Below are 12,161 nucleotides of genomic sequence, written 5' to 3'. Positions count from 1 at the left end.
TATTGTACGTAGCATAATTTTAGTGTTTGAATTTTATATTGATACTATCAAAAATAGTGGTGTTCAAACTTCGGATAAAATCGAAAAAACCGAAAATCTAAACCGAAAAAACCGAACACTGAATCGAATCGAAAACCGAATTTTATAATTCGTATACAAATGTTAAAATCAAAATTTATTTGGTTCGATTTCGGAATATATATATCAAAACCGAACCGACCGAAAAGACCGAAATTTCATTAAATTAATAGTTTTATTTTTATTATATATTTTTTGAGATGATATCAGTGAATGATGAATTATTTTGAATAATATTTAGTTGATTGTTATTTATGTAATTCATTTTAAACTTTATATTTAGATGTTTTACTAAGAAATCATGTTAAAAAATAACATATTATATTTTACAATATATTTATCTTATTAATTTAAATAATTGTATCAAAACCGAAATAACTGACCGAAAGGGTCTAAAAAACTAGTCCTCGGGAGCATAGCCAGAACCATATGAAAGAGAGCTCACGCCTAGAAATTTCATGTGACAAACAAAATCAGTTTGAATCATCTAGAAGTCTACTGATCCAGCTTGTTTAGAGGCACAAAATTTTGTAAACCCACCACTTTCTCCTATAATCACTGCAGTAGATGTTGAAACAGGCTCAATCAAGAAATAAGAAGAAATTATATCAGTATGACTTCTTGATGAAGGAAAGACGAATCAACAGAAACCATAATCACACTATTCATTTGTCAAGCTCCATGCCCTCAATTAGAACCGATGTCGACACCATTTTCTTCCAAGAATTCCTTTGCTTCTATGATATCCTACATGACAAAACAACCTGTGAAATCTTCTTTCAAGAATTCCTTTGTTTCTATGATATCCTACATGACAAAACAACCCGTGAAATCTCTAAGCACGACACAATTTCAGCTTATACACAAGTAAAAACATAAGAAATCAAAATTCATAAGTCATTATTCTAATTCGGTGGCACGTAGAAACCATCATCCTTCTTCATTTTTCCATAGGTTCAGGTATTTTAGATACTCCATCATAAATAAAAACATGACTTGGCCTCCCATATATTTTCTGAATACCATATATTTTCTGAATTTCAAACTTTGTACCTCTACAAGAACCTTGTGGCTCCTAACTATCACCAACAATCAACAAACTAAGGAACAAAAGATCTTCCACCATAGAACAAGAATCATGATCCATAATGGTAAGTTTGTGTGAAATTTGGTACATACCTGTTGCAACAGAATTGCCTCATGCGGGCAAGTTGGAAATAGCATCAAGCCAATTCCAACCATTAATAGGCCATAGCATCCAAGGGATACAATGGAGTACATAGGCAGCTGTTACATGTAACCGGAAAGAATGAAACAGAATGTATGATTGAATAATACGAGAGAGAGCATGTAAGAAGCTTACCAACCAAGTGTAGCTCCTTGGAATTATGGATGCCTGAAGTAGGCCAACCCAAAGAGCTGATAGGGTTACAAGCAACGTCAAAATTTTTACAATGTGCTTCATTGGATCTGCAACTAGAAAATTAATTCACTTCAATCTTTCTAACCGCAATGCGAACATAAATCACAAAATATAATTCTGCAGTAAATATCTTGGAAGATCAGACACCTACCGTTGCATCATAGGCTATAGTTATAGCAACATTGTAACTCAAATATTTTATTTTGTAGAGTAGCTCAAGCGCCACTGGCCCACTTTTTAATCATTGTCAAATGAGTAGCCACACAGAATTGTTGATATTATGAACCAAACAATCTCTCCTAACAATTGCTCCTAAAACTAATGAAAATTGAGCCCATAACTTTAACTCTAACAACACTTATAGGATCATTCATGCCACATGATCAAATGTGATGCTAATAGTAATGGTGTGATTCAAATATTTTAAACCACACATTATTCCAAACACTATGTTTAAATCAATGTATTATATGAACAACCAAATAAGACATTGGGCTCAAGCATACCCAGCATTTCTTTTGTGGGAGACGTTGGAGAAGCTATGCAACTCATTCACTCAGTTTTGGATCCACTAAACCCACCATCAACTCTTAAAAATTTGCATTGCCATAAGAAGGGATAAGTATGCTGGTAATGTCGCTACCCCTTCCCACGCCTGCATATTCCAGGGAGAAAACCAATGCTGTGGTGCAATTTCTAAACCTTAAATGGCAGTTTAACTTAATCCTCAGGAAACTTTATTCGTGCAAACATGGAGGCATAATTCCTTTTCAAATCCTCATCTCTTAATGATAGATGCTACTGAATTATTTTGGACAAAGGAATAATGTAGATTGCTAGACAAGATTTCACATCAAACCATTTCAAAATCCCATATCATGTTGTAAATTTGATGGTGGAAAACAGAAGGCGAGAAGGCGCCTACCGAACTAATTTGACACTGATTGAAATTAAAAACACCCGGTAATAATACCATTACCAATACATCTGATAAAAATTACAGACCAACAAAAGATTAAATTTTTCTTAAGAAGCAGCATCCGGAAAAACACTGTCACAAAACAAATCAACAAACTGAAAATTCGATTAATTTCATAACATAATCATTTAGATCGGTATTCATTATCACAACTGGAAAAAGTCAAACCAGTAATTCCACAAAAAAATCCTACCCAGAAAAAATCCGAGAAAAACGAACAAAGCCATTCATGATCAGCACAAAAAACTCGACGCATACATGCTAAATTACAGGGAAACAAAAATTTGACAAACCAAACAAAGGAGGCTTACCTTAAAGAGAACAGAAACAGGCTAACACAAGGGCGCCGGTAGCATATCAAAGTGATGGGTTTCTTTTGTGGGGTAACCCGATACGGTGAGAATCTTATAAGGTGGCGGAGGTAGTGGTGGCGCGGCCCTGTATGAGCGGAAGGCTGTCCATTTTTTTTTACATTTAATTCAACAATTAATAATTACTTTTTTATATTATCTGCTTTACATGTGTTGATATTAGTAACATTGATTTTAGCAAATATTCTCTATGTTGTTTTGTAAAAAATTAAATTTTAATGAGAATATTGGAAATCGTTTTACACACTAGTACTAATGCGATAAGTGAATCTATAATAAAATTTAGTGTCGAATAATTTTTGTGAAAATTTTATATATTATATTAAAATTAAAAACTATAAAATGGTTTTGTATAATAAATTCGTGAGACGGATATCATATCCGACATGACTCATTAAAAATATTATTTTTCACTTCAATATTGATCGGATCAACTCGTCTCATATGATAGCTACTATTTTCTTGAGTAGGTATCTTGTGATATGATTTCACAGATCTATATATGTGAGACGGACTGACTCGCTTCATCTCTAAAATGAAAAATAATATTATTGACATAAAAATCAATATATATTTTCACTGGTCGAGTGTGAGATTTGTCTCATAAAATTGATCCGTCAGATGGTTTGTTGGATGTAATAATTATCCCTACTGGAAGAGCGATCGAACCGTGGTGCTTGAGTTAATGTGCGGTTTAAAATATTTGAGTTGCACAATTACCACCAGCTATAGCTTATAGTAAAGCGGTAAGCCCTCGGTCCTACAATTGATATCAGAGCCAAGGTCACGTGTTCGATTATCATGAATTGCAAGGAGGCGCAACTATTGAGATGGAGATTGTTGGGTGCAATAATTTTCTCTACTGGAAGAGCGATCGAACCATGATGCTTGAGCTGGTGTGCGGTTTAAAATAATTGAGTTGTATCATTACCACTAGCTATAGCTTTTGATAAAGCGGTAAACGCTCGGTCCTACATGGTCTCATAAGATTTTTTGTGTTTTTTATGTTATAAATGATATGATAATTAAAATTCAAAAATATAAATAAAGATAAAAAAATATTTTATTAAGAAACTTCTCGGATTCAGGAAGAGAATAACACACATCTTTCTGGTGCAGTTGGCCCGCCACCCACTGGTCCCCGGCCTACTGTTAACTTAACACCTGAAGAGTTGGCCAAGATTATATCTGATGCTGTAGAGGCAGCCTTGGCAAAGAAACCCCTCGCTAACCATTCTACCCGACCAAAGCAAAAACAGGTGCGTGTACGGGAAAAGCAGGAGAAAGAAAGGAGGAGGAAAGGGAGTCGAGTGCTGGTTCCAAATCTCCTACTGTGGCAGAAGAACTAGAAGAGTTGAGGAAAAATGTGAAAGTGTTGGAAGGACAAGTCGATTCTAGGAGCAGTACTCGAGTTGTTGTCAAGGTTTGCACATTCTCTGATGTCATCGTCCAAGAGCCACTTCCCGGGCACTTCAAATCAGCCAGGATAAGGATTATGACGGGAGTTCTGACCCTGAAGAGCATCTCGCCAGATTCGAAAACATGGCCATGCTACATTGTTATGAGGACCAGATTAAATGCAAAGTGTTCATGACCTATCTTGATTGACTCCGCCCAGAGGTGGTTCGAGGGATTGGCGCCTCAAAGTATCCAATCTTTTGAAGATTTTCAAAAAGTGTTCTTGCACCAGTTCAGCAGCAAAAAGAAATATAAGAAGATTGCTTTTAGTCTGTTTGAAGTAAAGCAGGGCCAGGATGAAACTTTAAGAGCATACATCAAAAGATTCAATCGTGTAGTTTTGGACCGCCTGAGCCCTCGAGACAAAAACTACTGCCTTCATGCAGGGGTTGTGGGAAGGAGATTTCTTTCGATCTTTAACAAAGAAGTTTCCCGGAGATTTCGAAGATCTCTTATCTCAGGCGGAAAAATACATCAATATGGAAGAAGCCCAGAACCAAAAAAGAGAAGCTTTGAAGAGAGCCCGGGGAGATCGGGTTGTCAGGCCCGAGGAGAGAGCTCCTAAGAAGAGTAGTCCAGGGCATTTTTCTCATATCCCCTTGAGAATCGCCCGAGATCTGGAAGTCCAAGAATGCAGCTCAGATTTCGCCCAGCACTCGAGTTCAATGGCACGATTTCGAAACCAGAGAAGAAAGGGTTTTGTACCCTCTATAAAGAATGTTCTCATGACACTAGTGAGTGTCGAACTTTGAAAAAAGAGTCTCATCGACGTTCTACACCAGTATCTCATACATACATTGAACCAAGGCAACCACCCAGGTTAGCCCTGCGCCCCGGGCCTAACACTTCTAGAAGATCGGCAGAGGTCTCGAGTGGGAGCAGGAGAGAGGAAGGAAAGCTCCCGGGAGAAGAGAAATAAACAACCAGAAAAGAAAGACTCCTCCCCAATTCGAGGAATAATAAAAATGATTTCGGAAAGGTCCACAGATGGCGACTCCAATCGGGCTCGGAAGGCAAGAAGTAGAAGAGAGTGTCTGAAAATTGATGGGAGGGAAAGAAATGAGCCGATCATAAGTTTTTGCCCGAAAGACCTAAGAGGAGTCAGTCTACCCCATAATGATGCTCTTGTCATCCAAGCTAGGATTGCCAATTATGATGTATTAAGAGTTTTTGTTGATAATGACAGCTCTGTTAAAGTCATCTTCAAAGAATCTTTGGTGCAAATGGATTTACATGAGTACCAGTTAGAGGCAGTTGAGACTGCCTTGTTTGGCTTCGCAGGTCACGCTGTATATCCAGAAGGGGAAATAAGATTACCAATAACTCTGGGATCTGGAGATTTGCGAAAGACGGTCATGACAGTTGACACCCGAGAAGTCTCTTGCTTTGTTGCCGACCTTGCTGAGACCTTTGCCACCCTTGAAACAATATGGACTAAAACTCAACCCAGCCAAATGTGTGTTCGGGGTCAAAAGTGGAAAATTCTTGGATTTCCTGGTAACAGATCGAGGAATTGAAGTGAAACCGGAAAAGATTAAAGCAGTACTTGACATGCCTTCCCCCCAATCTATCCGGGAAGTGCAGAAGTTAACTGGGAGAATTGCTGCCTTGTCTCGATTCATTTCTCGGTCTGCCCATAGAAGCTATCCATTTTTTCAAGTCCTGAGGAAGGCACAAAAGTTTGGATGGGATGAAAAGTGTGAGCAGTCTTTTCAAGATTTAAAAAAGCATTTGTCCGAACTACCCGTCCTGGTAAAGCTTGAGCCTAGGGAAAAGTTGTGGGTCTATTTGTCCGCCACAGTGTATGCTGTTAGCTCTGTACTCATCCGAGAAGAATGGACTGAGCAAGAGCCAGTTTACTATGTCAATCATGCCCTCAGAGGGGAAGAGCTAAAGTACAGTGAAGTGGAAAAAATAGCCCTTGCTCTGGTAATGACTGCCCGGAAACTGAGACCATATTTTCTCTCACATCCAATTGTGGTTTTTACCAACTCCCCACTGGGGCGAATCATGACTCACTCTAAAATCTCGGGAAGGATGTTCAAGTGGACAGTAGAGCTCGGGGAATACGACATCGAGTACGACCCCGGGTTGCTATAAAAGCCCAAGCATTAACGGATTTCCTGATCGAAATGATTCAACCAGAAGAGGAAGAAGTGTGGAAAGTTTTTGTTGATGGGGCGTCGAATCTGTCAGGATGTGGGGTCGGAGTGGTTTTGATTGTCCCATCAGGAAAAAAGGTAAAATTAGCTTTGAGGATCGACTCCCGGGTCACCAACAATGAAGCTGAGTATGAAGCCGTTCTGGCAGGACTACAAGCTGCCCGAGAAGTCGGAGCTTCCCAGGTCATTATTTACTCTGATTCTCAATTGGTCGCCCAGCAGATAAAAGGAACATACGAGGCCAAAAATGAAAAAATGCTCAAATATCTAAGGCTCATCACAGCCCGGGCAGCATCTCTGACTGATTGGAACATTGAACAGATTCCTAGAGAAGAGAATGGGGAGGCTGATACCTTAGCCAAATTAGCCTCTTCTATGTCATACATAAGCACTCGAGAAGTCTTGTGTTTTACCCGTTTGGTTCTCTCTATTGATGAAAATGTGCCACTAATGCAGAAGAATTCATGGATGACCCCTTTAATCGAGTATATAGTCCATGCCAGGCTCCCGAAAGATCGGACTCAAGCTTTAAAAGTCAAAAAGCAAGCACCCAGGTTTGTCCTTTTAAATGATATTTTGTACAGGAGATCATATCAGGGTTCTTTGCTCAAATGTTTAGCGGAAAATGAAGTAGAGTATGTCCTCCGAGAAATAAATGAAGGATGCTGTGGCGAACATCTCGGTGGAACCGCCCTGGCTCGGAAAGCAATATTAGCCCGATTTTGGTGGTCTCGGATGAATCAAGATGCTGCTCACCTTGTCCAGACATGTAAAGGCTGCTAGTATCATTCTAACTTTCAGCACAATCCAACTACTGGTATGCAACCCATCTCAGCATCACGTCCCTTCGATCAATGAGGCTTGGATATCGTGGGTCCATTTCCCATAGCCCGGGCACACAAAAAATTTCTTCTGATGGCTGTGGATTATTTCTCTAAATGGGTAGAAGCCGAGCCTTTGGCCAAAATTACTGAAGAAGAGGTGATGAAATTTCTCTTGAAAAATATTGTCTGCAGATTTGGTATCCCTAGAAGATTATTTTCAGATAATGGGCGGCAATTCCAGAGGAAGAAAATTATGTCTTTGTGTCAAGAAATGAAGATAACTCAGTCTTTCACCTCAGTACCATACCCACAAGCCAATAGCCAAACAGAGGTGACTAATAGGGTCATTGTACAAGCAATAAAAGTCCGACTTCACGGGAGAGGAAAAGACTGGGTAGAAGAATTGACAAGTTCACTGTGGGCATATCGGACTACTCCTCGGACCACCACTCGGGAAACTGCATACAGTTTAGTCTATGGCTCAGAGGCAGTCTTGCCTGTGGAGATCGGACAACCCTCTGCTCGGGTGGAATCTTACCCTAGTAACAATAATCAGGTCCGGGCCATTGAGCTTGATCTAGTTGAAGAAAAGAGGGATCGGGCAGCCATTCGAATGGAAGCCTATCGAAGTCGGGTTATGAAGTCATATAATAAACAGGTCCGAGCACGAGATTTCCAAGTTGGGGATTTGGTTATGAAAAAAGTAAAACCAATAGGTGATGTGGGTAAATTAGAAGCTCGTTGGGAGAGACCCTTCAAAGTAATTCAGAGAGTCAGCTCGGGAGCAGCTTATTATCTGGAAGATTCTCAAGGACACACCCTTAAGAGACCATGGAATGCCTTTCACTTGAAGAAATATTTTGTTTAAAGCCCAGTCCTTGTATCTGTTATTTGTGCATCGAATAAAAAGAAATTATTCAGAAACATGTCTACTAAAGTCCAGGGATCCGTACTCTGGACCGGGAACCCGTACCCCGATCATCTATTAAGCCTAGGGATCCGTACCCTAGCCCGGGGACCCGTATCCCGGTCAATTAAGCCCAGGGATCCGTACCCTGGCCCGGGGACCCGTACCCCGATCATCTATTAAGCCTAGGGATCCGTACCCTGGCCCGGGAACCCGTATCTCGGTTATCTATTATGCCCAGGAACTCGTGTCCTGGCCCGATGACCCGCATCCTGGTCATCTTTTAAGCCCAGGGATCCGTACCCTGGCCCGGGGACCCGTACCCCGGTTACTTACTAAGTCCAGGGACCCGTACCCTGGACCAGGGACCCGTACCCCGGTCATATACTTAGTCCAGGGACCCGTACCCTGGCCCGGTGACCTGTTCCCCGGTCATATACTTAGTCCAAGGAACCGTAGCTCGGTCATATACTAAGCCTGGGAACTTCTACCCTAGCTCGGTGATCCACACCCCAGTCATCAAATAAGTTGAAAAGACTTGTAACCGGATTTTGTTCAAAATATCTTTAGTTTGGAGAAACATTCAAAAAGTCTGAGGCATCTCTAAAAAATATTTTTAAATACTTATCAAAAGCAAAGAACAGTGACAGAAATATATTTCATTAAACAAAGGGAAAATCTACAAGGTGTCCGGAAGCCCGGAAATAAAACAAAATCCTAATCTATCTTGGGATCCTGTTCGTTGTCCTCCTCCTCATCCTCCGAGAGAGAAGCAGCAGCCTTCATCAAATCCGGAAAATCTTCTTGGTAAGGAGGAACAAGGCCCGTCTCTTGAAATTTCTTTAGGCATTTGTGGAAGCCCAGGTCAAAATAGACGAAGGCTTTATCAGCCACAATCTTCTTAAGTTCCCGGGACTTCATAAATTGGGCCATCTTTTCTTCTTGAGAGGCCCTCAAGAGATCTAAAGCAGCCTGTGATTCTTCAGCCTGAGCCCTGGAAGATTCTACCTCATCCCTGGCAGCCTGCATCTCCAGCCTAGCAGCCTCCGAGTGGTCTTCGAGGGCTTTCTGGGCCTCGACCATCTCTGCTTGGGTCAGTTCCACTTGCTGTTTCCAGCCGGCTCTCTCTCGGGCCAGGACATGCTCATGAAGCTCATTTATCTGGCCCACTTACTCCTGAAGTTTGTTAAACATCTCCGGGGAAGAGGAGGCCCGTTGATTTGCCAGCTTAGCTACCCTAGCCACCTGCGCATAGGCAGATATCAGCATCTGCAAGCCTTGCAAATCAAAGGAAGGGTCAGATTGGTAAAAAAAGAGAGAGAGAGAGAGAAGAGGTGAACTTACAGAGAAGGACCGGGAAACCCCTTCATACAGCTTTCGGTTTGGATGAAGTCCCTTGAGATGATCCACCTCTATGGGACGAAGAAGGCCTCGCACCATCTTGGTCAGATCCGTGCTCACCTCGTCGCCAAAAAGGTTTGGCAAATCAAAGGGAACTTCATCCTGGAGGTTAGGGCCAGCAGATGAATGGGGATGAATAGGTGATTGGGCAGGTATCTCGGGCTCCTCCTCCACAGTGATTGTCTCTGTAATCGGCTCCATGGGAGATTTCCTCTTGCGGTGATTTAGAGGAGCCGGGTCCTTCTCGCTGACCTGAGAGGTGGTCTCCTTCCGGGTAGGGATGGTCTTTTCCCGGACATCAGCCTCTGCCCGGGCCTGCCGCTCTTTCTGCTCTTGGGTTTCCCAGGCCCTCTTCTCTGCCCGGGCTTGTTGTTGTTCAGCTTTCTTTTTGGCAGCTGCTTCCAGAAGAGACGCCTTAACCATTTCTTCTTATGCTGCAATATAGATCGAAATTAGAGAAATAAAACAAGGAAAGAATCAAGTAAAAAGGAAGAGTAATTTACCATCCTGTGAACCAGCCTGACCGAACTCGTCTATTATTCGGTCCATAGGGTCTTTAGGGCGGGACCCTATCACATAGTGAACCAGATTGTACCTTCCAATCAGCACAGATGATAAGAAGGACTGGCCTTCCAAGGCGTCCCGGGCATAAGTAAAAGGGGGAAGAAGTTTGAAGTCTCGGGGAAGTTCAGGTTGCCCGGGCATCGAAGGTAAGAAGCCTGTCGAACAGATAAGGGAAGTTGGGAGTTGCAGAAAGAAATTTTTTTTCCCATCCCTTCAGAGAGAAAGAGATGTCTGTCAAGAATCGGTAATACATCCGGGCCATGAAAGAAAAGAACCCGTCATTAAACCGGCAGGAATAGAAGAATTGAAAGATGGAAGAGTTAATGGGTATATTTTTCATGCGGAAAAGAATGAAAGTGGCCGCCATGATTCTAAAAGTGTTGGGGTGGAGATGGTTAATCGAGAGCCCAAAGAACCGGGCAATCTCTTCAAATAAATAGTGGCCTGGAAACCGGAGCCCACTCTTGAGTTGTTCTAAAAAAAAGTTTGAAAGCCCGGGGGAGGAGTGTTCGGTTGATCATTTGGCCGGGAATTTTGATTTTATAGGTTTGAGGAATCGATCCTAAGGACCTAATTTCATCAGAGGCTCCGAGACGAAGAGTGGAGGTCATGGAGGAGAACCACAAGGGCCCTACAACCTTTCCCTTCCCCTTATCCTGAGGGCCAGTAGGATGAGAGGAAGAGGCTTTAGCTTTTTGTTTTGGGAAAAGTCGGGAAGATTGAATAGGAATACCTTTGGGGATATGAACAGAGATTTCAGAAGGGTTCGGGGAGTTATCCTTCGACAGACCCTTGAAATTTTGGCCAGAAGTGGAGGAAGTGGAGTTCGACATGACTGGAAAAGAAGAAGTAGAGCTAATAGGGAGGAAATGACTTACTGAAAAAGCAAAGTGGAGGTGATGACTGATAACTGGTAAAAAATCGCCTGAGCTGAAAAGAACGCGTCGCCGGAGAAGAAAGATATCAGAAGAAGTGTGATGGTGAAAAGTGAAAAGTGAAAAGTGAAAAGTGAAAATGAAAAAAGGTTAAGGGTATATATACGGACAAAAGGGCTGAGCAGAACCATTGATCGCGAAACGTATGAACAGGCAAGATTTACATGGGAAATTGCGCAGGATATTTGAAAAGACAGGCTCGAAATTCGAGGCATCGCAATGATTCTTTTCTTGGTATACGGAAAGTTTCTGACCAATGGAATTCTAAGGCTTACATCAGCCCTAATAATATGACATCAGCCCTACTAATTCGGGCAGACTAAACGACCTATTATCTTCTCTGACCGGGCACACAAGATTGATCGAGACAACGAGTATGACTCTAGCCCGACTATTTAAGGAGGGAGTGACGATGCCCCAGGATGACCCGGGTCATGGATAGTGCTCGGGTCAGGGATACGGATTTTTTCTGAATCACGGATGATCCAAAGTAACAGAGTAGGTCGGCAAAGGAAGCCCGGGTCTCGGGCGACCCGGGACATCGGAGGAATAGCTTGTCAGGGAGAATCTGTGAAAAGGATTCATCAGAGGCTGGGCCATTAAACGCCCGGGACATCTTCTCCCTGGGCCATTGGATGCCCGGGATCTTATGCAAATTCCCGGGAAAGTTTTTTCCCAGGCCATTTTGATATGAGCGCCTCGCTCAAGTATACCAGCAAAATAGAGTGTGGGTGGTCGACCTATCTCTGACACTAATCCAAGTGGTTGACAAAATCAGGTAGGCTGGATGTGACTAGTGTGAAGATTTGACATGTCAAAATAATAGGGTATAATCAACCGTCCTACTAATTAATGAGCAGCACAAAGAGCGATGTCGTCATTACACCCCTACTATAAATATCAGGTTTTCTCTTTGTATTTATTTCCTATTCAGATATTGAATACTCATATTTACTACTCATTTATTGCTTACACCAATATTACAATCGTCACCAAGTTACATTAGTTTCTTGCTTGAGTCCTTCACTGACTTAAGCATCGGAGTTGTCACGTCGGACA

At 41.9% G+C, this 12,161-nt stretch overlaps 3 protein-coding genes across 8 annotated transcripts; 2 read left to right on the top strand and 1 right to left on the bottom strand.

Moving 5' to 3' along the window:
• Positions 1-506: 506 nt before the first annotated feature.
• LOC142522486 (dolichol-phosphate mannose synthase subunit 3-like) lies at positions 507-2,958 on the bottom strand. Of its 6 annotated transcripts, none has more exons than XM_075625918.1 (5): positions 2,792-2,958; positions 2,008-2,156; positions 1,442-1,554; positions 1,258-1,365; positions 507-825 (listed from the first exon to the last, which is right to left on the bottom strand). In XM_075625918.1, the coding sequence occupies exons 2-5, from the start codon at positions 2,051-2,053 to the stop codon at positions 766-768; spliced, it is 327 nt and encodes a 108-aa protein (XP_075482033.1). In that variant the 5' UTR covers positions 2,054-2,156; positions 2,792-2,958; the 3' UTR covers positions 507-765. The 6 variants fall into 6 exon arrangements, with proteins under 6 accessions (XP_075482033.1, XP_075482034.1, XP_075482037.1 ...); XM_075625919.1 differs by having other exon boundaries at positions 1,442-1,548; XM_075625922.1 differs by lacking the exon at positions 2,008-2,156.
• A 3,483-nt stretch (positions 2,959-6,441) lies between these two features.
• Positions 6,442-7,254, top strand: LOC142521781 (uncharacterized). Its single transcript, XM_075624969.1, has one exon. It carries the CDS (start codon positions 6,442-6,444, stop codon positions 7,252-7,254), a length of 813 nt encoding a protein of 270 aa, XP_075481084.1.
• A 132-nt stretch (positions 7,255-7,386) lies between these two features.
• LOC142521779 (uncharacterized) lies at positions 7,387-8,163 on the top strand. Its single transcript, XM_075624968.1, has one exon. The coding sequence runs from the start codon at positions 7,387-7,389 to the stop codon at positions 8,161-8,163; it is 777 nt and encodes a 258-aa protein (XP_075481083.1).
• The last annotated feature ends 3,998 nt before the right edge of the window (positions 8,164-12,161 follow it).

Source organism: Primulina tabacum, chromosome 13, assembly GCF_025594145.1.
Source record: "Primulina tabacum isolate GXHZ01 chromosome 13, ASM2559414v2, whole genome shotgun sequence".
Classification (NCBI taxonomy): Eukaryota; Viridiplantae; Streptophyta; class Magnoliopsida; order Lamiales; family Gesneriaceae; genus Primulina; species Primulina tabacum.
Note: the sequence above shows the minus strand (reverse complement) of the source record. Positions and strands in the feature narration are given on the sequence as shown.

Coding starts and splice junctions, on each gene's coding strand:
- LOC142522486 (XM_075625918.1), bottom strand. CDS start 2,053: ATGAGTTGCATAGCTTCTCCAACGTCTCCCACAAAAGAAATGCTGG. Junction 1,555..2,007: donor TCCCACAAAAGAAATGCTGG/GTATGCTTGAGC, acceptor TTAATTTTCTAG/TTGCAGATCCAATGAAGCAC. Junction 1,366..1,441: donor CAAGGAGCTACACTTGGTTG/GTAAGCTTCTTA, acceptor TACATGTAACAG/CTGCCTATGTACTCCATTGT.
- LOC142521781 (XM_075624969.1), top strand. CDS start 6,442: ATGATTCAACCAGAAGAGGAAGAAGTGTGGAAAGTTTTTGTTGATGGG.
- LOC142521779 (XM_075624968.1), top strand. CDS start 7,387: ATGGCTGTGGATTATTTCTCTAAATGGGTAGAAGCCGAGCCTTTGGCC.